The sequence below is a fragment of the Schistocerca cancellata genome, chromosome 1 (assembly GCF_023864275.1).
Source record: "Schistocerca cancellata isolate TAMUIC-IGC-003103 chromosome 1, iqSchCanc2.1, whole genome shotgun sequence".
NCBI lineage: Eukaryota > Metazoa > Arthropoda > Insecta > Orthoptera > Acrididae > Schistocerca > Schistocerca cancellata.
The window spans coordinates 660,901,652-660,929,260 of NC_064626.1; the positions used below are offsets into that span (position 1 = coordinate 660,901,652).

General features: G+C 35.6%; 1 protein-coding gene across 1 annotated transcript in view; it reads right to left on the reverse strand.

Annotated features, from left to right (window-relative positions):
• The window catches only part of LOC126183671 (uncharacterized protein C05D11.1-like), a 111,430-nt gene extending 94,863 nt beyond the window's left edge, over positions 1-16,567 (reverse strand). The window contains exons 1-3 of the mRNA XM_049925829.1: positions 16,442-16,567; positions 16,163-16,320; positions 1,334-1,474 (exon numbers count right to left, since the gene is read on the reverse strand). Of these exons, the coding sequence (XP_049781786.1) occupies positions 1,334-1,474; positions 16,163-16,320; positions 16,442-16,524 (382 nt within the window). The 5' untranslated portion in view covers positions 16,525-16,567. The remainder of the gene's footprint in view (positions 1-1,333; positions 1,475-16,162; positions 16,321-16,441) is intronic.
• Positions 16,568-27,609: the final 11,042 nt, after the last annotated feature.

Here is a 27,609-nt window from a genome sequence, read left to right on the forward strand (position 1 = left end):
TACTGAGGGTAGAAGTGCACTTACAGCATACTGCGGCTTTTCCTCTGCATGCAACAGTTGGTAACTGTTTTCAGGCTATGAGCGTCCTAAACACACCAACATACTACTTATACAACTCTGTTAAGTAGATTTGTTACATGTTCACTTTTACTATTGGAGTTGGCTACTCTTATATATTTGGTTCAGCTGTTATACATTTCTTTATTTCTACTTTCTTGTATAAAAGTTTGCTTAGCCTAGTTTTCCTCCAATTGTTTACAGATCTGATGATGGTTGTGGAAAGCAAACATCATGCTTTAATTTTATAATGAAAATTGTGGTCTAGGCAGTAAATGATTTTTATATTAAAAAGTTTTTATTCAGTAACATCTCAAAACATACTGCCATATTCCAGGGAATACAATGCAAGACATAAATAAGAAAACCACTAACTGATCTTATAATCCTTAATAGTCAGATCATTAATCACCAATCTCACACTCTCCATTCTAAAAACAAAAGTAATCAAGTCATATCTTTCACCGAAACAAATCATTGAATTTGGATACTCTCATTGACTACTGTGTACTATCACCTGATTGGTTACGAACAATAACAACAAACTGCCAGCAGCATCACACAACAAACAACCCATGGTATAATGGATACGCACTTCACGCATCACTTTTGAATGTAACAGACTCATCCAAAATGCATGCAACAGTTGGTACCTGTTTTCAGGCTATGAGCGTCCTAAACATACCAACATACTACTTAAAGTGCCCTCCGCCACACACCGTTGGGTGGTTTGCAGAGTATAAATGTAGATATATGTTTAATTACATCAATGTAGCACTTGTGGCATTATTTGAACCAAAATTACAAATATGCCATAACTCACAACTGAAATTTGTAATTTTCATGTGATAGCTAACAACTCTGAAAGCCTTCAATACAATCCTCATCAAGAATGACAATTATTAAACAAAGCGCTGCAATGAGATATTGTTACAGGACTAGAAAAGAACTTCTCGCTGAAAACCATACATCACACTGAAATAAAACTGTACACCTCATATATAACAATGGTATTTACAAATACTGCACATAAATTATATAGAAAACTGAGGGTGAAAATTCTAAATTATGTGTAGCTACAAGCGCACACTTCATAATTACTACTCCTGCACTAAGCAGCTCTAGTCTGCACATCTAAACACTTTCTTATGATGTCAGTACAACATTAACGATTGTTTCATCATGTCATAAACAGCAATCTCATTAGCCTACTATGTTAACAAAAACTTACCAGATTACACTTGCAACAAGAAAGTTTAAGGTCTCCATTTCTTACCAGTCCATGCATTTGTTCCTGAGGCTAGACACCTATTTGCAAGTAAATCAAGTACACCTTTGTAGGGATAATTTTCACTTCCAAGAAAAATAAGGTGCTCCAGTGTGTGGGGAAGTCCATCATCATCATGTGCTTCAGTGGCTGCAAATGAATAGAAGTTAACATGTTAATTTCCAATGAATCAGTAAAAATAAATGTAATAGCTGTCCCAGGAACCTGTTCTATTCGTCAAGTAGGTTACATGCCACATGTATCTTGTGTGATGTCTAACAAGAAGATAATAATGGATAAAAACAAGAAGTTGAACCTCCCCAGCATGTTGAAGTACCCGGTTCCAGGCCACGTGGAGGTGTGCCAGCCTTGCATCAAATAAGCCTAGCAGATTAATAATGGGGACCAGTGGCCTAGCCAGCTATGATGTGATTTTTAGGTAGGTTTCGGTATCCAAAGAAGTGAATATTAGGCTGGTCCCCCGTCTTGCCACAGTTACACAATTTGCAAACACTTTGGAAAACATTGTCATGTTCTGGCAAGCAATGAAGGCAGGAGTAGTAGACAATTCCTTCCTGAGAGGGGGAGAAGTGGGGGGTGGGAGTGGGTAGAAGGGGGCAGGGGCAGCGAGGTGGAATCAGCTTTAAAATGTCTTTGGGAGTAACTGGCCCATCATAATAATAGCCTGTATAAAGGTATCATTGATCCTGTGTGTAACAGGAGAAGTACCTCACCAGTCCCAACCTGGCATACACTGTATAAAAGGCAATAGAATGGATGGATGGAAATACAAAAGTCATGTCACTAATGGAAATACACAAGAGAAAGCAGTATATTACTTCAACTGAAATGGTGTGTTCCACACAACATCAAAATATTCACACGCTCAACTCCATCTTCCCTCGAAGAACAGATAGAGCACCGAGATATTTTGCTTCGGTTAATATGACTGAAGCCTGTCATCAATATGGAATTGGGTTTGAATATAAGTTAACTAAGCATTGTCCTACTGGTACACCCATACCTTTTGGCTAGAGAACAGTCAATTACATAGAGACCCACAGTTTAACATTAAATTCAAACGAGGCTGAAATGGATTCTTTTGATGAGTAATTCCTTCCCTCAAAAGGATTAGTCTACACTGCAAGCTACTACTTTACCCAGGCATCACTGGCGCAAGCAACACCACAGAAATGATGCACTATGGCACTACGTTAGCAAAATAAATCTTACATCTGCCAAGCACGGCATACAGGCTCATGAAGGATATCTTGTCTGTGAGGAAGCACATTGACAGCAACGTCTCTTGAACCACTTTTCCTCATACCATACATTCTCTAACTGAGTTGTCAAGTACCTTACGTTGTACGACCCAATCAGATAATGAGGTCGTAATCCATTTAGTCATTGGATGGAAAAGCGACCACCTTGAACTTTGATCACACCTAGTGAATACGTTGGGTTCCACCATGTGCTCCATAATATGCAAGATGGATAAGATTACCTATTTTATATCGTACTGCCAAACTGATGACGTGGGCCCCTACTGTACACCAGACAATATCTCAACGAGACATAATATGGCCACTTCACACATTTAACAAGCACTTAATTGGAATCATTAATGTGCATGTATACAGAGTGATACAGTACTTGTTGGTACAAAAGCCTACACTTCCCTTTGGCTTGATACCTTTCAGTCTGATCTTCATTAAAAATTATATAAACATCACAGAATATTTTGTGGTCCTTTGAATGTGTTCTTCACATGGGTATATTGCTTTCTTGATTCCCACCAAACAATGGCCCATGATCAATGGAATTTTTATTCAAACAGTTTGCTGTCATAGGCAAATAATAACCCTTCCACAACTTTAAAACACACAAATAAAAAATATTGGTATCATAAAGCACTGAAATACATTACTGTGTGCCGTAAGACACTTAAGGACTGTTCAACAACTGCGACTTTTCTGATGAAGGGCCCAAATACATACATGCCAGACACAGAGAGGAGAATAATGGAATAGACTTATGACTGATTCACAATAAAATGTTTAACCCTCAATCTCAAAAAGGCTCATATTACGTAAATCCAGATACACAAAAATCGCTTATACCTACCAGAAGTCTGAACAGTGGGCTAGAGGATGCAGGCCAGCCCTGGAGGTCCCAGGTTCAAACACAAATAGGGGATTTTTCCTCATTCCATTATCTCCATAATCGCCCTACGTCCACTCAAGTCTGTTACTGAAGGGGTGCGAGGATCTTACCGGGGAGAAAAACACTGCTGGAGCAATGGGCCCTGCAACCTTGCCCATCTAGTGTCATGGCAAAGACAGGCTGCACTCAACTGCAGTCAGGCCAATAGCCGAGTCATGGGCTGTGCATCAATGACTATTTTTACCTTTAGATACCACAACTATAACACACTGCAGCAGGCTCTAATATATGAAGTCCTTGGCATCCGGGAGAATAATAAACAAAGGTAGCATCAGCACATGGATAAATTAATCGAAAAGCTTAGTTTTGACAGTATATATAAAATAGAACTTTGACAAAAAAAATGTCATTAAAAGTACATTCTAGAAGATGTCAGTGACAATATAGTTCATTTTCCTGTAATTCCTTGGTCTTCACTCAGTACTGCCAAGAAAACCAGAGAAAAAGTAAACGACAGCAGCATCAGCATTTTGACATGAAATATTATTTTGTATATCTTACATACTGGAAGCGAGTCTATATGCAGTTTTATATTTGTTGCAGTTTCACTTTGCAGTGTATAATAACACACTATTTAATTTTTTATTTCAAGATAGTGTTTAACACTGTAAGGGCAAATATTGATCAGATGCCTTTTTAATTTGTACCGTATGCATCCGACATCTACAGTTTCTTTGCGTGTTATGTATTTATTTTTTTATTTACATAGTTTACACCCACACTGTAGCAGTAAAATCAAATGTAATACAACAGAGTCTAAAATGATTAACTTTAGGTCTTAGCAGTCAGTAATTACTTCGTTTCCCAAAATTTCTTCATTCGCTGTGATCTGGTTGCTTGTTCTTCAGATGGTTTGAATATCAGTCATGTGCATTTGTTCTTCAGAAGCAGTTTCTCTTCTCGGTGTTGAATTTGGTGTGTGGTGATGTTCAATTATCCAGATCACTTTCTACTTCTTTAAACTCAATATTTTTGGTTATACTGTTCCAGAAGTAGTCAAAAAGTTGCTTCAGGATTCTAGTATTTGGTATGCGAGATATGTCGCCAAAAAAACGCAATCCTTCTTTTCCACATTGTATCATTAATGGATTCACTTCTTTATACACTACTGAACTGGGCAAAAGTCTCCACTGCCCATTAACTTTATGTTTTTTTACTGATAGTTGTTCAGTGTATTCTTCTATCAACTTTCTACAATTTGTCAGTTGTTGCTTTAATATTTGGTTCGAAAAGTGTTTCACTTGCATATGATGCTTGCATTTATTGAGAGAGATCATTTTTTTGTAGGTTGGCCATGGGGGTCTCTGCACTCACTGTAGTTGTAATGTTCTACTATCTATTGATGCTCTTTCATTAGCATTTTTACTACTTTAATTTTTTGATCATTATGGAGTATGATATGGGATGTGTCAACTTGGAAGCTGGGCATTATTTCTGTTTTCTCAAACTACATTTGCAATCTAACCTTTGGTGCTAATAGTTTGAGTTGTTCTATCTGAACCTTTGCTTCATCAATATTGTTTGCTAACAGCGCCAAATCCTCTACAAATAAAAGGCAGTTAAGTTGAATCTTTCTTTCAATCTTAACAGATAGTGGACATATATTGTTCCATTCACGCATCATTTTCTCCAGCGCACAACTGAACAATAAAGGAGACAATTCATCGCCTTGTCGAAGGCCAGTATGAATCTCAAAAGGTTCTGAGAATTCATTTCTGAACCTTACTCTAGCTTTGATATTTCGAAGGGTGACTGCAACGAGGTCGACAAGTTTCTGATGTAAAACAAATTCTTTCAGAATTGACAATAGAGATTCACGATGGGTACTATCGTAGGCTTTTTTAAAACTGACGAAGGTGATCACTAGCTTCTTGTTCCTGACCCTTTGATGTTTCATTATCCATTTGAGACTAATAATTTGATCAGGACAGCTTCATCCTGGCTGAAAGCATCCTTGATATTCGCCTAGTTCACCATCAAGCTGTTCATTAATTCTGAAATACAAAACATTGGAAAAAAGTTTTTAAGTAATAACCGGTGGGGTACATCCCTGTAATTATTTGGATCTGATCTATCTCCTTTTTTGTGTAATGGATGGATTATTGCAACATTCCATTCCTCTGCTAACTTCTCAGAATTCCAAATGTCAATAAGTTGTTTGTGTAAGTTCAGAATAGTATGTACATTTGCATATTTCCAAGTTCTGCCTCTAGTTGGTTCTCACCTGCCACTTTATAATTCTGTAGCGAGTTAATCGCTGCTTGTACTTCATCTGGATGTGGTGGTATAACTCTTTCTATATGTGTTTTGTTTCTTGGATAGAGGTCAACTTTCAAATGATGTTCAGGTTCCACGGTATTTAGTAAGTGTTTGAAATATTTAGCCAATATCATTAAATTGTCATAATTGTTATGTGCTACCTTTCTATTTGTATCCTTTATCAAAAGAGTTGGTGGAGTGTAGTTCAGCATTATGAATCTCTTGTCTTGCGGCAATTGAAAACAGCCTCGATAGATTTTAGCAAGTCCTTACGAAATTGCCTTTTGACCCTTCTAATTTCTTTGGTGGTTGATCGTCTAGCATTTATTAATTCCTCCCTGGAGCTTTCAGTTCTCTTTTGTCGGTCATTTAACCAGGCCTTATGTCTATGCTGAATCGCTATATCGCAATCTTCATTCAACCATACATGTTTCTTGCGTTTCCATACAAGAGTTATTTCTTCATCCAAGGCTTTTAATCGATTGACAATGGCTTCTAGATTGTCACTTAAAGGTATTCTTGATCTCTCGTAATATATCTGATTATTAATAATATAACTAGGGTCATATGCTATCTTTGTATCTAACTTTTGAGGTTTGCTTTTTCTTTTGTGTGTCAGTTTCATTTTAATTTTTGAAATGTAGTGGTCTGAATCAACATCGATGCCACACAGCACTTTAACATTATAGATTTCCTTATGGAATTTCTGATCAACGGCTACATATTCTATCTGGTACTCTCCTAGCTTGACGTTAGGGCCTTTCCATGTCATTAACTTATGTAGTCTTCTCTTAAGCCTTGTTGTCTTCAAAACCAATCCATTTGTAGTACAAAATTCCATTCACCATTCTTGTTTGTAAGTTTATGCACTAGCCGTCGCCCCACCACACCTCAAAATCTGTTCTCTCGTCCTATCTTCGCATTACAGTCTCCAAGCAGAATTTTAATGTTAGTATCCGGTATAGTCCTTACTAGTTGATCAAGTTCATCCCTGTTAATTTTAGCCTATTTCCTTCTATATGATAGTCATTTTTCTTCTTGTATTATATTCATGATATTCTCCATTTATCATTGCAGTGCAGTTAGCTTTTAGGTAGATGGTTGTTTCATACATATATACTGATGCTACTGTTAAAATGTTTAGGTCCCTGAATTTATTTCTACAAGATTCTCTAGGTGATACTTTTGTGATGCATCATATGGCTCTTAATATCCTTTGTGGGTGCACATCTGCAGCATTGCCCCAAACCAGGATGCCATATGGGAGGTGCAGATGGACTAGTCCATATTATATTGTTTGCAGAGAGTGTCTATTTACTGACTGACATTTTTCTCATCAGAAATATGCTTGAATCTATCTTGCTGCAAATGTTACTTATGCGATTCTCCCACGTCATATACCTACACCTACAAATTTACAGGTGTCTGTCTCCTATAGTTCTAGGTCTCCAAGCTTGACAGTAATGTTGTCCCAAGTGTGTTTTTTGTTTCATGTATCTGAATATCTGTTGTTTTGTTTCCATTTATAACGAGATTATTTTCCCTAAAATAAACGTTTCCACTTTTTATATTTAGTGAAGCATTCTCCTGCAGATCATCTGTCACAGAAGTGGGAACAACATATGAAAACTATACTATCAGATACTGTTTTGGTCATATCATTAACACAGAATGAAAAGTAATGGACTAAGGACAGATCCTTGAGGAATCTCGTATTTCATAACTTCAAAATTTGAAAGGACACTTTTATATCATTTTTAACTTTTTGCTTTATTTCTACACACTGCTTTCTATTTTCTAAAAACAATTTAATGATGTCTACTGCTTCCTCCTTATAAAATAACAATGAAGCTTTTCTAATAGGATGTCATGGTGTACACAATCAAAGTGTGGATAGGTCCAGGAACATACCACATACTTTCTTCTGTTCATCAAGTGCTTTAGTTACAAGTGTTACAAATCAGGCTATTGCTATTTTGGTAGATTAGCCTTTTCTGAACCCATGTTGATCATCATTGAAAATATTGCATGTCTGTATAAAATTTAATATTCTGTCTTTTATTATGGTTTCTATTATTTTACAGAGTACAGATGTAATAGTTACAGATCTGTAATTTCCCGGGTCTTTTTTGCAGGCTTCTTTATACGTAGAGATTACTTTACTCTTTTCAAGTACACTGAAAAATACTCCTTTTTCCGTAGATAAGTTTATCAGACAGGCTAATGGCTTTACTACCCATTGTAAACAACATTTAATTAACTCTTCAGGCTTTCCCGGCGAGATCTTGACATGTGGAATAATCGTGTCTACTGCCGGATGTTTGTGTCGTTCTGGCACAATATTTCGGCCATGTAACTCGTTGCCTTCTTCAGGTGCTACCTGAGACTGCCGTGTTGGAGGATCTTGTCCAGTATTTATGCCCAGAGGGCGCTGGGTGCTCTCTTTGCCGTCTGCGCCCACCTGGCGCTGCTTGTAATGTGTTGTCTCTTCCCTGGTGTTCCCTTGGACGTATGCGCCCGACTTGGGCGCCATCTGTGGCAGCTCTCTGAGGCCTGTCCTGTGTCGGGCATTCCGTTCGCGGTCCGTGCCCGCCAGGTGCTGCTCCTGAGGTTTTTACCACTCCCTGGTGCTCCTACGGACGTCTGCACCCGGCTCGTCCACCATCTGTGGTCGTGGCAGTTGTTTGGGGCCGGCAAAGAGAGCACCCAGCGCCCTCTGGGCATAAATACTGGACAAGATCCTCCAACACGGCAGTCTCAGGTAGCACCTGAAGAAGGCAACGAGTTACGTGGCCGAAATATTGTGCCTGAGCGACACAAACATCCGGCAGTAGACCCGATTATTCCACATGTCAACATTTAATTACTTTAGTGAATATACCATCTAGTCCTTCAGTGTTTTTTTTGTTTTTAGACTATTTAGTATTCATCCAATTTCTGATTCATTAGCTGGGGTCAGTGATTAGCATTTTGTCTAATATGGAATGTTTATTGTGTTTATTTTGGAAGTATAATGTTGATTTATTAATTCGTTTGTAGCTTCAATACAACGATGTTTGTTTAAAGTATGGCTGACATTTTGTGCATCCTTAAGTTCCCTCCCATTTACCTCAAGTGTTTTCCACACCTACACCTTTCCTCTCTTCATTTATGAGAGACCATATGGTCTTAGTGAATTTGTTGAGGTTGTTATCTTGTTTTCATAATGTGTTGATTTAGTTTCTTTTATCAGTTTGATGTACAATTTCTTCTTTTCCCTATATGCATCCCTATTTTCTTGGGCTGGCCTTAGCCGACAATTTTTATACACACATTTCGCCTCTTCCTTTTTACCTCTACTTTGACCCAATTTCTATTATACCTCTCATTTATTTCCCTACGTACTAATGGAAATGTGACATCTACGTAATGGCCTAATGTATTTCAGAATAATTCCCATCCTTTATCTGGGTTTTCTGATAAGTATACTTCACTAAAATCTTTGGTTTCCAATAGCCTTTGTAGCCTGTCTATGTTTGTTTGCTTAGTTTGTCTAAACTCTTTAAATATTTTTTCTCGACTTCCTACATTGTCTGCTAATTCAACTAATACCCCATAGTGGTCTGCAATGGTTGTGTACATGACCTGTACTGACTGACTGCTCTGTGGTATATGAGTGACTATATGATCTATTAATGTTTCTATTCCTTTACAGCATCTCGTAGGACTGTCTACTGCCAAATTAAGTCTGTAAGTTATTAATCAGATCTTGAAAACTCCTTGTGCAACAGTTGTCTTTTAGTGTGTTAATATTTAGGTCACCAGCTACAATTATATATATTCCCTGCTAGCCTTATCTAACAAGACTTCTAACTCTTTTAGAAATCAATTTATCTTACTGTTTGGTGATATGTAGAGCCCTATCATCACATACTTTTTCCTGTTAAATGTCGTCTGTATTGCTGCAGTTTCAAATAGCATTTCTGTACCGTTGTCTTCTGACCACAGAATGATACCCTCTATTTTACTGTGTACACAGTCTGCCACCCCGCCGCCCTTATGTTCAGATCTGCAGAAATTAGGAACTTTTTTATATTCCTGTAAATTGTAAATTTCATTTTCCTTTAGCCCATGTTCTGACAATGAATATATGTGGTAGCTCTGCAGCTACTAGTACTTCCATCTGTTCTAATTTATGGGATGCATACTGTACATTCTGATACGAGATTCTTATATTAGAAATATTTGTGTTAATGTTTTGAGTTTCTATGGCACCCTTTTTTAACTGCTAGTACAAAACATCCTGCTCCTTGAGATGTTTTTGCTTCGTTGTTCTATCTCCTCTCCTGTCTCTTGCCTGCAGGATCTCTGCCACAGATGGTGCTTCTGCAGGTGATGATACAGCTCTTTTTGCTGGTGACAACACTCCTTCTGCTGCTCGTGACAACACTCCTTTTTCTTCCTTTCCAGGGCAGTCATGTTTCCTCTTTTGTTCTTTCATCTTTTGGCTGTTTTGAGTGTTACTAGATACAAAATTGTATCTTCTATTTCTTCCCTTATGCACCTTTTCTTGTGTGCTGCTAATTTTTTCTAATATTTCTTTGCACTGACTTGTTTACCATAGTTGTTTCTGTGCAGGCCATGCTTTGTGAAATGTTCTCTCACTGAGCTTTTTGCTTCAATGAATGTAACAGACAAAATGCTACATATCTCCCTGAACTTTCTGTTTGAATTGATTTCTCTGTTCACATATGAAGCTTCTATCAGGTGGAATGCTTATGACATATACATCAGTTTTCCTAAAGATTCTCTTAGAGCCCTGGTTGCATTTACACTTTCATTCTTATATATGTCGTTTCCTCGCCCAACAATAACACACAGAAATGTTTTGGTACAATTGTTTCAGTCTTTTAACACGTCATGTAGAGGTGTGCCAGGATGAGGAAAAGCAGTTACTTTTAGTTTAGTTTGCATTGTGGCCATAATACCTCCTAAGCCTCTTCCAAGGATAGTTGAAAATATGTAATCACCACCTTTCTTATTTTTCTCACTTGGCGAAAGAAATCGCGAACTTTTAATATTTTCTTGCTTCTTCGAGGTACTTGGCATTGTTTCAGCAGTCGGAAATAGTGTCCTCACAACTAAAAAAAATTGTATATTAAAAAACACTCAAGATATCAGTATGAAATTTTGGAATAAGTTTGTGTATTATATCTAAATGTTAAAAAAATTACCATAAAGATATATTAAAATCTTCCAAATGAAAAAAAATTTATAAGTGTTAACGGATGTTTAGTTTTACAAAAACTGCAATATCTAGAGTCTCATACCTGATAGAAAGCTCAAATTTGTTTTAAAATACTCTTAATTGTATAGGCTATTAGATAAAAGAAAAATTATGTTGGCTTTTTAACCTGTTTAATAGTTATCTAATTTTTAAAATAATGTTAATTATATTTTAAAAATAAAAAGTACCAAGTGACTTACACACTGAAAATAAGTTTTTGTCTTCTTGGAGTAACAATGTACGTTTGGATTTTGTTTTGTTACTCCTGTGTTTTGAAGTAAAAAATTATTACAGTGTTAAATAGTGCTTGGATAGTATTTTATTAAGTTTATTCGAACTTTCAGTAAGTACTGTTACTTAGTTTACAGAGATTCTTTTCCAATATACTATAAAAGTAACCAGAACAGTAATCAGACCAAAAGTGAAATCAGTATGTCAGATATTCAAACCTGTAGCATAGGGTTATTTAAAAAATCTGTTTCCAAACAACCTACACACCTTCAAAAAAGTTACAACCAGTAACTGAATTGAGTGAGGAAGAAAAAGATTTGATCCACTTACGATCTAGAATTAATCTGTGTGAATTTAAGAATATATGTTCACACCACAGCTACTACTTTTTAAATGTTTTTGAAAAGTATCAAACAACATGTGTAACCCACTAAAAAAAACAAAAAGCCCATCAAAAATCATTGAGAAGTGTAGACTTGGATCTTTCTAAACAATTACTGACAAAAAAATATTAGCATAAAACCTGGACAAAAGCTTTTCTCAACATGCCGTAACTTTTGTGAGGAAAAATTAAGAGTTGAAGTCAATGAAAGTGAAGCACATGATGAAGTCATGGTTGAATTAGAATCATTGGAATCCAGAAATGAATCCCTTGTACAAACAAACATTGCTCTTGATAATTGAGGTTTAACACCGATGAAGCTTCATGGCTTGTCAGAACAAAGTAAAGGGTCTTATTTTAAAAGGAAGGTTACCAGTATTGAAAAGACTGCAAAAAAGGCAGTTTCAAAAGCATTAAAATATGATGCTCCAAGTTCTGATGATGACGAAGAAGATACAAGTGTGGTTGAGAAAGTAAAGGATTTTGATGTAATGATTTCTCTTATGAAAGAGAAGATTTCATCTGTTGGGAGGTCTAGAAAAATCCAGATTCCTGACCTTGGCTCCAGATTCTTGGAGTCGAAATAAAGTGATGAAAGAATTTAATGTAAATGAGTACATGGTGCGACAAGCTAGAAAGCTAAAATCTGAAAAGGGTATTTTGGAAACTCCTGGTCCAAAAAAAGGTAAAACTCTTTCTGAAAATACAGTAAGACTTTTAACAGATTTTTATGAAAAGGATGAAAGTGCCAGAGTGATACCTGGAACAAAAGACAAAGTAAGTGTTCAAAAAAATGTGTACATGCAAAAAAAAAAAGACTCATTTTGTGTAACTTGAGAGAACTCTATTATTCTTTCAAATGGGAGAATCCCGAGGTAGAAGTAGGATTTTCAAAATTTTGTTTCTTGAGACATAAATGGTGTATCCTTGATGGTGCTGCAGGCACACACACTGTATGTGCATGCAGTATCCACCAGAATGTTAAACTATTACTGGATGCTGTGAAAATTGAAGAATCTTATAAAGACCTAATTAAGATGCTTGTGTGAAAAACGGAAAACCAAAACTGCATGCTACATCATTGCGACAGCTGTCCTGCAAATACTGCACTAACTGAGTACTTAACTGAAAAACTAAGTGAAGATTATGATTTAGAAGAAGAAATTGTAATCAGTCAGTGGGTTAAAACAGACAGGGCAGAAATGATCACACTGTCTATCAGTGTTGAAGACTACATTTCTTTATTGGTTAGGTCTTTGGAAAAGCTCACCCCGCACTCATTTATAGCAAAATCCAAATCAGCAGCCTTTAAAAGATTGAAAGAAGACCCACCACCCAAAACAGCAATTATTGTGATGGATTTCAGTGAAAATTATTCCTTTGTTATACAAAATGAGACCCAAAGTTACCACTAAAATAGAGGTGGTTGTACTCTACACCCAGTTGAGTTTTTCTAATAAATGAGGAAAACAATGTTTTTGTTTCCAACCACTGTTTTATCAGTGATGACCAAGAACACGACACTGGTTTTGTTAACTTTGTACAAAAAGAAATTACAAAGTGGCTGTCATTACATCATACTGACATTGACTTGGTTCACTACTTTACAGATGGTTGTGCTGGGCAGTACAAAAATAGAAACAGTTTTAAAAATTTGACTGAACACTTGAGAGATTTCAATTTGAAGGCCCAACACTCTTTTTTTGCAAGAAGTCATGGGAAGTCAATTTGTGATGGCCTAGGAGGAACTATTAAAACAATTTTAAGGAAAGCCAGTCTACAGCTTTCAGACAAAGAACAAATAATGAGAGCAATCGATGTGTACAAGTTTTGTGAAAAAAATACTGAAAACATTCATTTTCACTTTATTGACAAAAAAGAAGCTGATTTGCTACGTTTAAAACCAGAAAAACTTTTTTCAGCAATCCGAACCATTCCTGGAACAAGAAGTTTTCATAACTTCAAACCACTTCCAACAAACAACCTTGAAATTAGAAGGACTACAGATAGTGTAAAACCCTCCTTAGTCTTTTCTTTCCATTCTTCTCCTGATTGGGTTCGTGTTGAACCATCCATAAATAGCTACGTAGCTGCAAATTATGATGGTAACTGGTACTTTGGACTGGTAAAAACAATATTCAATTATGAAGAAGATGCAGAAATTCTATTTCTACATCCTTCAGGACCAGCTGCATCATTTTATTGGCCTGAAAGAGAAGATTCTTGCATAGTGCCTTTGGAGCACATAGTCTGTGTAGTAGATGCACCTCAATCAAGCGGCACTGGAAGAATGTATTACTTCACAAAAGACTGTATCAAAAGAACTGAAAGCTCTTGGATGAAGTGGAAAAACAGTTTGAGTCAGCATTAATGTTTATTAAAAAAACAAAATTACTCAAAAAAATTCAGTGTTTCAAGCAATCAGTTGGGTTATACATAAGTGTCGTAAGTACACTATCTTTGTACACAATTCTAATGTAATCTACTATAATTAATAAACATGTTAAAAAGCCATCATTATTTTTGTTTTATCAAGTAGCCTCTATGCTTAAGAGAATTAAAACAAATTTGAGCATTCTATCAGGTCTGAGACTCTAGATATTGCAATTCTTATAAAACAAAACATCCGTTAAAAAAAAAAAAAAAAAATATATATATATATATATATATATATATTTTATCATAGAAAATATTAATATATTTTAATAGTATCATTTTTATCTTCAAATATGTATAATAAATAAACTTGCTGCAAAAATTCATGATGTTATCTAAAAGAGTTTTTAAGATAAGCAATTTTAAAGTTTTGAATACAAATTAAATTTACCATTTCTGAAGGTTCGGAAAACACAAAACATAAAACATAAAAACTTCAAAAATTTATAAAAAAAAAAAAAAAAAACTATAAGAGATACAGCAAAAAAAATTTGCAGATTTGTCAGGATGGTATTAGAACCATTTGAGCCAAATTTCATGAAAATCTAAGGAGGTGGGTGTAAAATTTATTTTTTATTGGGTGATTTGATATGGAATGACCCTCCCCCTCCTTAAATGTGGTGGAGTGCAGTGGGATGGTAGAGCAATTGCCCATGAAAAAGAAAGGTTCAGAGTTCAAGTCTCCACTTGGCACACCATTTTCATCTGCCAGAAAGTTTCATATCAGTACACACTCCACTGCTGAGTGAAAAATTCATTCAAGACTCAACATACGTCATTGTACACAAGACCCAATTGTAAAGATGGGGAGAATGTTTAATCTCTTAAGTAGTATCCTACAACATTTCCAACTCACAAAACCATCAGCCACACAAATTCAACACAGGACAGACTCATATACCCTCTTAAGTTACAGAGGATGATGTGACCCTGATTTCACACTGGAACTTGTTCACAAGGTTTTGGGATTTGAGAACCCATAGAGTCAGCAGTTTGCTATAGTATCAAAAGTCTTTCATAAGGAGTTGATTAGTGTGGCAGTACAGGAACTAAATCCTTGCCAAGTTTCAATAGAGGAACCAATATCTCCACCAAATGTCAGAATTATGCCAGTGAAACTAAATTTTTATTAAAACAACAAATGAGCACACATCTAGCGGCTAGCATAGATGACACAACATAGCACTAAGAATGTAGCCTGAACACAACACAGCAGGAATAATATGGCGTGGTCCTGATGTGATTTTACGTGTCACACATACAGCAGAGAGTTGCTCCTTGGAGACTGTGTGTGTGTGTGTGTGTGTGTGTGTGTGTGTGTGTGTGTGTTTTTTTTTGCAATGGAAGTATGGACTGAGGTGGGAACGCATACTACCATCTGATGGAGGCTCAAGAAAGACACTTTTCTATTTGAAGTAACCTGCTTTCAATTGGTTCACTGACAGTGGTCTATGAAATCCAGTACTGGCAATCGTGGGTATTGCTTCGCAGGTGCAAGTATTGTTTGTGGCTGGTATCACACAGAGTGTAAACTACACCCCGTTGCGACAGATTTTATCGTCCTTTGGGGGCAAAAAATTGCAGCATGCACGGGTGGGACTCACTGCTTCAAATCACTCCCTTTTCATATTTACTTTTTTCTCGAGCCACGTTACAGTCTTGTTCCCGATTAGGAAGCCGTCAATACGTATAATCATACATAAATTGTTGGTAAATTTGGACACAATAGTCACACGTGAGAGCCTAATTGTACGGTTTGTAATGAAAAATAGACGTCCAACAAACGTGACTCTCTGATGTGACTAATGTAACTGCGTGGTGCTCCACGAAATAGCTCGCGTGATACTCAAAACCACTTACAGTGTAATAGTAAACCACCGTAGAAGTGTAACAGATGGCTTGTTTTCAGTGCACACTATGAAGCTACACCACTTTACGACTTCAAATGCAGTTTTATCGTATCACGTTACATTATATAATGTATTTTCATTGTAATAGCCGTAAACGTTGGAGACCGGATGGTCTGTGGTTTGAGACTCACCTAAACAGAAATATCCATTCACTACCGGTCCTTCAACTTCTGCTATTGCAACTGTTAGACCCGTAACACTTGATTTGTACTTATGAACTGGCACCAAGTCATTAGCCTTCAACGAACAAATTAATTCAAAATTTGCGCTCTTCTGCCTCGGCGGTGAGCTGTCAACAGGAGCCATTTTCAAGTTTTTACACAAAGATACTGGCTCTCGGTGAGTTATTCCAAGGAGCTACTGTTCAGTATCTGATCTATCTGTGCGACGTAATATATTATTTCAATTACCGTAAAGAAATTTTCCTGCCGTTACTGTGCAGGACTCTGCACAGCGACAAGACAGTAAATCGATTTCGAAATACAAAAGACATCAAATTTGCTTGCTCAACAACATCAAAGAGCAAGAAATAAATACTGCACAATCAGAAAAAGACGATCGACGTCCCAAAAAAGGTCTCTGCTTATATCATTCACCAGTCACAAACAGTTATATGGCCACTCAAGTTTGGTGTTTTCTCTCCATTCTTCAAGATAAATTTTGCAATTTTCTTAAACAGGTAATTCTTTGGGCTTTTTCCGTCCTAAACATATAGAAAAACTAAAAAATAATTTCGCAATTTTTACAATGATAAGACGATATAAAGACAAAAATTAGAAGTGCTGCGGAAAAGAGTCGCTCAAACAAATTTATTGTCTAAAGGTTGTCAAGATCAAAACAATGTCAACGACACCCGTGGTGTAACGCGTTGCTTCCCGAGCGGAAATGTGTGCCGGTTTCCGGCACGAATCCGCCCGGCGGATTATTGTCGATGTCCGGTGTGCCGGCCAGCCTGTGGGTGGTTTTTAAGGTGGTTTTCCATCTGCCTTGGCGAATGCAGGTTGGTTCCCCTTATTCCGCCTCAGTTACATTGTCAGCGATTGTTCTCTCAGTGTCTCCACTATGCACGCATACACCATAATTACCATGCAAACATATGGAATTACACTCGTCTGGTATGAGACGTTCCCAGGGAAGTCAACTGGGGACCAAACCGCACAGTAACCCTGGGTTCAGTGTGGGGCAGAGGTGGGGTGGGTGGACTGCTGTGGCCTGTTGTGAGGTTGTGAACCACTGATGGCTACAGTGGGATGAAATTTCTCCTTCGTTTCTAGGTCCCTGGTTCAATACATAAGACACACACACGCACAATGAGATCGTTGGAAAAGAAGTACACATTTGGACTGGACAAAAATATTCACACACCCATACATATTGCTGTATTTTTATTTGCGTTACATTTAACTAAAATTTTTATTTATTAAGGGTGGGTAGGACGTCAAATGGGCCGACTTGGAGCAGGAGAGGCACCACAGGACATTTTATTTTGTACTGTCTATACTTTTAGAAATAAATTCATAAAACTTTGTCAGCATGACCAGGAAGGATTCAGGATTCACACTCATAGCAGTGGAAGTGCACAAAATCTAACAAAATAAATTTTTTTTAGATATGAAATTTCATCATTTTTTCACTTACTGTTGGCTGCATTTGTTGCTATAGGTACATTTTTCTTCACAAGTAAGAGATATTCTTTGATGAATTTTGCACAGCATACAAACCATACTTACAGCTGTATGGAACTCTAGAATTTTCCAAATCTATTAAAACCTGTGGTAAAAATTAAGATAATTAACTACAAAATTTGATTTTTTTCTAAACATAAAGTTTAAAACGTAACAGCTCATTCATTTTTTCATAAATTAAATAGATTCTAGAGTTTCAGACACCTGTAAGAATGGTTTGTATGCTGTGCAAAATTCATCAAACAGTCTCTCTTACTTATGAAGAAAAGTGTACCTATAGCAACAAATGCAGCCAATAGTAAGTGTAAAAATGATGAAATTTCACATTTAAAAAAATTATTTTGTTATATTTTTGAACTTCCGCTGCTACGAGTGTGAATCCTGAATCCTTCTTGGTCATGCTGACAAAGTTTTATGAACTTACTTGTAAAAGTATAGACAGTGGAAATTAAAAAGTCCTGTGGATCCTCTCCTGCTCCAAGTCGGCCCGTTTGACGTCCTGCTCCCCTTAAGAGACTGAATACAGAAAAAAAATTGTTATCAACCCAAAGCAACTGAATAAAAAGTAAAACTGTGTTAAAAATAATACTGTTCGGATTATTGGCTTACATCATTCTCTGTCATTTCGCATGGAGTCATTTTGATTACATTATAAACTGCAGTCTCCTAGGCATCAAATCCAAAAGATTAGCAGCTAACTTCAGTACATAAATCTACTCTATCTGCTTTGAAATTATTGATTAAATCATTTAGTGAAAGTGACACTAATTTCCTCATTTTGTTCTTCAGCATAAATTATAAATTTTCTATTCAGCTGATGTTCAATGACTGACGAGGATTTAGTAACCTTTAAGTTGCATTGTAAAGTACCTCTTCCTGGGCTTTATGTGCCTTATAATGAGGGGTCGTTATTGTACTGGAATGAAAATCTTCTCTTACATCTATGTCTTTGTACAGTTTTTAATCAATTATTTTGCAAAATATTGGTATAATTTTAAGAATTTAGATTGACAGTCAAGTTTAGTTCTGTAAACAGCAATGTGGACAATGAATTTCCTGATATCTGCTGCATACATGAAGGTTATTATACCTCCATTGCTGATAGTTCGTGTGTGCACTATAAACTCTTTTATTCTCCACACTGCCACTGTGCTAAAAACAAAATATAGATATAGCCGTTCTTACCAGTCCTACGATTACTGTTTGTAATTAACTGTAATGTCATATGCTTGAAAAAATTGCATTTTCACATGACGTTTTGTTGCCACATGTTTCAGATTTAAGTGCTGGAATGATCGCATCTCATGTCAGAAAATTGAATTGTGGGCTGTAACCACAAAACATAATGTATATAAGTTTTCATGTGAAACACGTCACGCAGAATCGCCCCTCACCGTCCCTATCATCAATGCCTACCATTCCAAGAATTGACTTACCAGACTTAGTCTCATTGCATTAAAATCACCGACCTTCTGGTCGGATAATCCAGTACTTTGGTTTGCCCACCTCGAGAGCCAATTTGTCTTGGCCCACATCACTTGGACGCAACTAAGTACAGTTATGTGGTGGCTACATTTAACAAGTGAATGGCAATGGAACTACGAGCCGTCCTAGCTTCACTCACCAAGCACTGAAAGATACACTTCTATAGTCGTGTCCACACCATCTGAGCTACCGAAGCACGTTTGGAAGGTAGGAGACGAGATACTGCCAGAAATAAAGCTGTGAGTACTGGGCGTGAGTCGTGCTTCAGTAGCTCGGTTGGTAGAGCACTTGCCCGCGAAAGGCAAAGGTCCCGAGTTCGAGTCTTGGTCGGGCACACAGTTTTAATCTGCCAGGAAGTTTCATATCAGCGCACACTCCGCTGCAGAGTGAAAATCTCATTCTGGAAACATCCCCCAGGCTGTGGCTAAGCCATGTCTCCACAGTATCCTTTCTGTCAGGAGTGCTAGTCCTGCAAGGTTTGCAGGAGAGCTTCTGTCAAGTTTGGAAGGTAGGAGACGAGATACTGGCAGAAGTAAAGCTGTGAGTACTGGGCGTAAGTCGTGCTTCGTTAGCTCAGATGGTAGAGCACTTGCCCGTGAAAGGCAAAGGTCCCGAGTTCAAGTCTTGGTTGGGCACATAGTTTTAATCTACCAGGAAATTTCACTTGATCTTTGTTGATCCATCTTGGACATGGGACAGCAGCCAGTCACATATTTACCAAAAAAAGATCGCCAAACAGTCTATCGTTTTCAGAAATTATTTTATTTAGATGACCAGTTTTGGCATCTCATTAATACCATCTTCAGGTCTTTGTGCACTCTATGTATAGACAGTCAGATATATTGATACTTGTATAACTGGAGCCAGCAACATCTGGATTCCATGAATTTATTTTTGGAGTGTTTACTTCCAATACTTGACAACAACTGTCAAATCTGTCAACAGTTAATTTTATATATATGATGTGAAGACATCCAATGATCTCTTCAATGCAGATGTAAACCAGGCTCAAAGTCTTATGGAAATCAGCAAAATGCCATGAGTAATGAGTATAATTTGCAATGGGCTACATTAAAAGTGTGTGACTAAGTTGAGAATTTGGGTCTGCAGGAAGCATGCTAGGATAGTTAGTGCAGTTGTGATGACCACTAAGTCTGGATGATTTAGTGGTCAGTGCATCTGTCTAGTAAGCAGGAGACTTGGGTTAGAAAACAAGGCCGGCACAAATTTTCAACGTCCCCATAGACTTCAACCAATGCCCACACACAGACAATGTCTATAATTCCTTTGTGTTTTAATTCATGGAGGCTGCTGGATCAAAATTGTGTCTGTTCTTTTGAAAATGTTTTAAAGAACAGACACCACACATATATATTCTCTCTATTTCTTATTGTTATAAACAAACCAGATAAATATATTCCTTATAGATACTTTAGCTTTAGATGTCTTTGGATGCAGTCCAAAAACTGCTTCAGCTGTCACTGTGACTGTTTCAGCTGTCGCTGGAACTGCCACCATTTGTTGAAAATAATTTGTATCTGTTTTTTAGTTCTTTTCAACAAAATAATGGTTTTTCGCATTCTTATTTCAGTGAACATAATATTCGATTGCTGACTTTATTATGTAATTTTTTGGTTTTTTTGTACATTGACATACTTTTGACACCCTGACAGGTTTGTAAATCTTTATGTACCTGAAAATCTTCTTAAATAACGTATAAAACACCATTTGTTTAACATTTTTAGGAATTAACAGCGATGTTCCATTGAAAGGATAATCTTGCACTGAATTACCAGATAAAATTTAAAAAAGCATTAATGCAATAAATTAAGATCAAAAATGTTTTCTCTGGGCTATAAAATCTGCATTATATCCTGAAAAAATCCAGAAAGAGTAGCAAAATATTAAAATTTTGGCCTTGATCTTGATCAGAAACTTGAAATTTTTAGCTTCCTGTATTTGTTTATCATATTTCAAAATTTGAAAATTAAATAAATGTATCTATCAAAGTTTACTCATTTGATGAAAACTATCAAGTATATCGATTAAAAATTGCGAATAGTAATAAAGATAAACATGCAAATCTCCTTTATTTCAAGGAAGAAAATAACTCAAACTATTATTGCATAAAAGTTGTACCTAGGTATGTTTTGAGTGAAATTAATAAACATGAGTATGAAAAATTTATTTGTGACATGTGTTTACTCCATTTCACTAGTAAAGAAAAATTAGGTAATCGCACATCAAGCTGTTAAGTTAAGAAACCATTTAAAGTAGAAATCCAAGAGAAAGGTTCCTATGTAACTTTTTAACATTATCAAGATACACAGAAAGTTCCACTTGCTATTTATGTTGATTTTCAAAGTTTACTGTTGAAGAAGGACAACTGTCAACCAAATGCAGAAAATTCATATACAATGAAATATCAAAACTATGAACCAAATGGATTATGTAACTATACTAAATATGTAAATAGACACTATAATGATCCCTTTGTTTATAGAGGTTTTTCAAGAATATTTTACTGAATACATAAAAAAAGAGCTTGAACAAATTGGAATAATTTAAACTGAAGTTTAAGAAATGAAACCATTAGCTCCTGAAGAACATCCAAGATATAGAAGACTGAAGAACGTATATTGTGTAAATGTTATAATTCACCGAAAAATAAGGAAGTTCGATATCATTACGATCCGACTGGAAAACTTAGATATCCATTTTATGTAATAAATGTAATTTACAGTGTAAAAATCTTAGTTTTGTACCAATTAATTTACATAATTTATTAGGATATGATTCAGATCTGTGCGTAAAGGAATTTGGTTATGGTAGGAAAGAAAAACCTTTTATAGCAAACAATGAAGACAATTACATTACTTTTTGTAAGAAGACAGAGACTTTGAAAACGAAATTTACTGACACATTTAAATTTATGGCTTTGTCAATTGATAACCTTTTATAAAATTTGAAGTGAGATCAAGTGAATAACATTAGAAAATTTTTCCCGGAAGAGTTATTCGTCTTAGTTATCAGAATAGGTGTATATTCATATGATTACATGGATTCTGGGAAAAAAATTGAAGAGACACAGTTACCAGTAAAAGAAGAATTCTATAGTAAACTTAATTACTGTGAAATAAGTGATGAAGATTATAAACATACAAAAATAATTTGGAAAAAAATGTAATATTAAAATTCTAGATATATATCATGATCTATATCTTAAAACCGATGTATTGTTATTGTCTGAAGTATTTAAAAATTTTTGAAAAACGTGTATAAAAGATTGTGATGTAGCCTATCTTGGTATTTCATTCCACTAGGATCATCCAGCAATACAATGATGAAAATGGCTAAGCAGCCACTTGAGTAATTACATGATTATGATATGATTTTAATTGTTCAAAAACGAATAAGAGAAGGAATATCGCATTGTTGTAAAAGATATGCCATACTTGCCATATGGTGGATCTGAATGGGTAGAACCAAATAATTTTGATTGCACAAAGTACAGTATCAGATACTGCTAAAACTGGATATATCTTTGAAGTAGGTTTAGAATATCCAAAAGAACTCAATGATTACATAAAGATTTACCACTCACTCCTGAAAATAACATAGTAACTGGTACTAAAGTGTTGAAATTGTTTACCACTTTAGAAACCAAAAATAATTATGCAGTTCACTATGGAAATCTTTAACATTATCTGTCTCCATGAATGAAATTAAGAAAAATACATAGAGTTTTGAAATTTAAACAATGGGACTGGTTGAAGAAGTACATAGATTTAAATACAGAAATGAGAACCAAAGCCAAAAATTATTTTGAAAAAGATTTCTGCACATTGATGATTAATTGTTGTTTGACAAGACAACAGAAAATATTAGAAACAGAGTTGATATACAATTATTGTCAGTTGGAGAAAAATGTGATATATTAATAGTAAAGCCAAACTTTAAAGCAAGAACTATTTTTAATCAAAATCTTGCTGCCAGTCATATAAATAAGACAAAAATTACATTCGACAAACCCATCTATGTTGCTCTGAGTTGTATTTGATTTATCAAAAGAACTGATACATAATTTTGACTATAGGATAATGAAACCAAAATATGGAGAAAATATTGAATTGTGTTATCTATATAAGACAGTTATATCTATAATATACAAACTGAAGATTTTAATGAAGATATGACATCGATGATTACTTAATTTGATTGTAGTGATTATCTTGAAAATAATATCTATGGTATTCCACAACTTAGCAATAAACTTGTAGGAAATATGAAAGATGAATACGATGGAAAAATAATAGAAGAATTTTGTGGTTTGAGAGCAAAAATGTGTGCCTATGAAGTTGGTGATAAAATAGAGAAAATATCTAAAGGAGTATAAAATGTATTGTCAAAAATAGATAAACATAGAGGATTACAAAGATTGTTTGTTTAACAACAGAGAAGAGTGCAGATAAATTAATATGTTACAAAGAGAAAACATGAAATATACACAGTAGAAATAAACAAAAAAGCGTTGAACCCTCATGGTGATAAAATATATGTTTTGGAAAATGAAATAGACACATTACCATATGGACATTACAAATTATAAAAAAATTTATATAAATGAGGAGTCTATTAGAGAAACTCAACAGCATTAAGTGTCTCAAAAAAAGTAATTCAGTTAGAGGTGAATGTTTTATATAGGGTCACTGGACCCTAGGTATGGAGAAAAATTTCCATGGAGATTAATAATAAGTTTATGATTACTTCATCAAACAGATATTTTAAATTAATTATTGATTGGGATTTTCAATTAACTAGAAACAAAAAGATAAAAATGAAATATAAGGGAATGAAGAAACTTAAAAACAGAAATAATGAATTTCATGTTATTGAATTCAGAATAATTAATTATTTATTTATTTACTTTTTACATTCACCATAAATCATTTTATTTATTTTCTTATGTTCATCTTTTATAAAAAATATTAAATTAATTTCCTTATATTCACCTTTTCTGTGAAAAAAGAAATTATTTTAAAAATTGGTGAATTTGGTGGAAAAAATATTCATTTGTATTAATTTTTCTAAGTAATTTAATACAGTCTTTTTTAATGAAATTTAGTAAGAACTTCTAATGCTTTACACGCCAAGAAGCGATGTGGACCTGGTTTGCAAACTTCCCACCTTACACTGAAACTCTATGGATCGTACAGCAGGTACATGTCGGCCGCCGTTCGGCCGCCGCGTCCACATTTTCCTCGTGACTGTTTTCAGACGTGCACACATAAACATGCAATGCGCAGTAGGTCGGATTTGTCTCTCTCTCACTTCTATTTAAGATATCGTGGGTTAGAGATGGAGAAAGGCCAAGTGGTTCTAGAATTTATGCAGAAATTCTCGAAGCACTACATCCTGAAAAGTGGATTATAGTACGTCCGCTTAGTAGGTTCTAGTGAGCTACCTCACGAGATAAGAGTGAGCTAGTGAGCTAGAACTGAGCTAGAACCTACTAAATGGAGCTGCTCACTAGGTAAGATATAATTTGAGAAACTTAGAGTCTTGTTAGGACTAATTTAAATGTAGTAATTTAGTTTTTGTAACACCAATAATTTACATTGAGGGAGGATGTTAGTGGTATAACGTTAATGCTGTTTTAAGGTGGCAACCCTGCTTTTTGGTTTATGTTAACTTTCGTTTCCAGAAGCTGTTTTTAGACTCTGTGTGTGTGATTGTATTCACCATTGAGCTGCACATTGTTATATATCTAAATAAGCTCTACACAAACTGATATAACTGTTATCAGGCTTTGTTTAGTGATTTTAAGGGTTTGCCTTGAAATTCTCGTTAGTTACATGTAGCAGAGGTATGGAAGCATGACTTTGATGGATTACAGCTCCTGTGGGTAACCCAAATACCGTTTGTTTAGCTTAAGAGCATCCTATCAAGATCCACGCGATTTTCACATTCCGCTACTTACAGTGAAAGGAAATCAACAGAGTGCATGAACTTTCATTCCTGAACGACTGTCTCTGTATATCTCTATTATTCTTTGATGCATCATTAATCGACCTGTAATATTACTGTTTCTGTAGTGTTGAAGATGCCTTTTTCTTTCTGTGATTGGCATTCTATGTGATGTTTGAAACACAAGATAAGTTTGTGAATGACTCGCTGGAGTGCAGTAAAGTACATAATATAAGTGTCACCATATGGCGAGTGTTTCATGAATGATTACAGGCAAGAAGCACGTGAGTCATGTCCCATTATCGTTAGATGCTAAGAATTTCCTGGCTTGCTGGCAGTGTTAATAGGATGAAGTATGTTATTAGCTAGTTTCTTTGTGTGAGTGTATTGTGCCTGAGGTCTTGTGAGTTTTATTTTCTAATAATTATGGCATAACATGAGCCTGAAAGCAAAACAATATAAATTCAGTGTGCAACTTAGTAAAAGATTTGAAAAGTGAAGTTAGGGTGAAATGAAGGGACTTGGTACGCCCTAACCCATTCTAAACTTGGATCAGCACCAAAAGCAGTGCAAATCCAGGCAATGGCACATACCTGATTTCAGTGGAGCTATGTACAGTAGCACCTCTAGCAGCCAAACTCACAATTTCTGGCGCTTTAGCACAATTAAACCTACTAAAAATGACGCGTTTTTGTGAGCTATTAATGTGATGTAGAAGTTAAATGGCGTTTGTGCAGTTATAAATACCATAAACTATCAAATACAGTGTTCTCAGATCAACATGGGGGCTGTTTGGTTTGCTTCCGTCAACCAGTCATGGCACAGGTCCCATGACATCGTGGAACATCTGGACTTGTTATCAAACATACATTTAATTTTTGTGGGAGCAAAATATCAATTTTGGTGCTACTGTTTTATTAAAATTTAGTGATAGTCAATTGACACTAAACCACTTCCTTAAAACTTTTTAGAAGTATGACCATCAGTGATAATGTTGGTGTTGTCTACAAAAAGGTAAAATTGCACTGTAGCTTTGTGCTTTGTAATAAGTCATACATAAATATAAGGAAAAGTAAAGGAACAAGGGTTGGAACCCTGGTTGATTCCATATGTGATGATTTTCAATTTGTTCAAGTCAGACCACCAAAAAAATTGTCATAACTGTCTAATACTAGACTCTGCATCCTGACTTTGAGGTATGACTGTAGCTACTTCTTTTGATACACCACTTGAATCTAATTAACTGTTACCCAAAGCCCACAGCTACACTTGCATATCAGTAGTTTTTTACGATAAGTGATGGTGAGTAAGTAAGTAAGCTACTTCACATGTTCTAACATCAGCCGCTATTACATGTCTACCTGTTTGGGTAAGCATAGCTCGTGATGCAGGCCCCACGCTCCACCTGTCAAGCTGTCACATCATACAATGTATTGTCATGCATAGCATAGCTTCTGAGCAGTGTTTACAGAGGGACATGTGATACTGAAGCCGTTGTCCATTATACAATATTTACATTATGCAACAAACAGTGTGGAAGACTGGATTAAAGGCACTGAAGATTGCGTAAGCATTTTCAGAGCGTGACCAGATTTTTCAAAGAATAAACACTTTCCATATTCTTGAAATTAATATGCATCTTGTACTACACACTTTCTAAAGTAGCCTATGTTCTTACCTGTAGTTCAAGCTATCGTCATACCAAACTTCATTTAATGGGTTCAGCAGGTTAGTTGTGAAAACATAATAGAAAATAGTTATTTTCACATTTATAATACAGTATCAGTGTAGATGTGGATAAAACCTTCAGTTACGATACCTTTTTTTCTGAGATCTGATTTTGATGAAATAAACCCTATATGGTGCCCCAAGCTGTGCTCAAGCTACATATGAAAAGACCTTGAAAGAAATTAGCATATTCAAATAGACAAACTGACAGATACAGCGATTTAAGACGAAACTTTAAATCATACGATTTTTTTACATGCTAGTAATATGATGAAATAAGGGCTACATGGTGCCCCAAAATATACTCAAGTTAACTGCAAAAACCTCATAAAAATTCGTCTAGTGGTTTTGAGGAGCATGTTCAAACAAACTGACATGACAGTTTTACAGATTTATTATCAGTATAGATAGATATGCTAGCTTCCTGTAATAATATATGATACTTCACAGTATCAAAGGCTTCTGATAAATCACAAAATAATCCTTTTGTCACCATTTTATCATTTATAAACTACAGAGATTTTTTTATAAGTGCATAGATTGATTGTTCATATTTGAACAAGTGAAACACTTTAATAACGTCTTAAGTTCGGAAATGAATATACTGTTTGTTGTGATAAAGTGTTGAGAAATACCATGTCTATGGCTGGAAGTGCTATCTTTAGATCTTACCTTGGAGTTATATTTTTGTATTATTTAGTAATTTATTACAT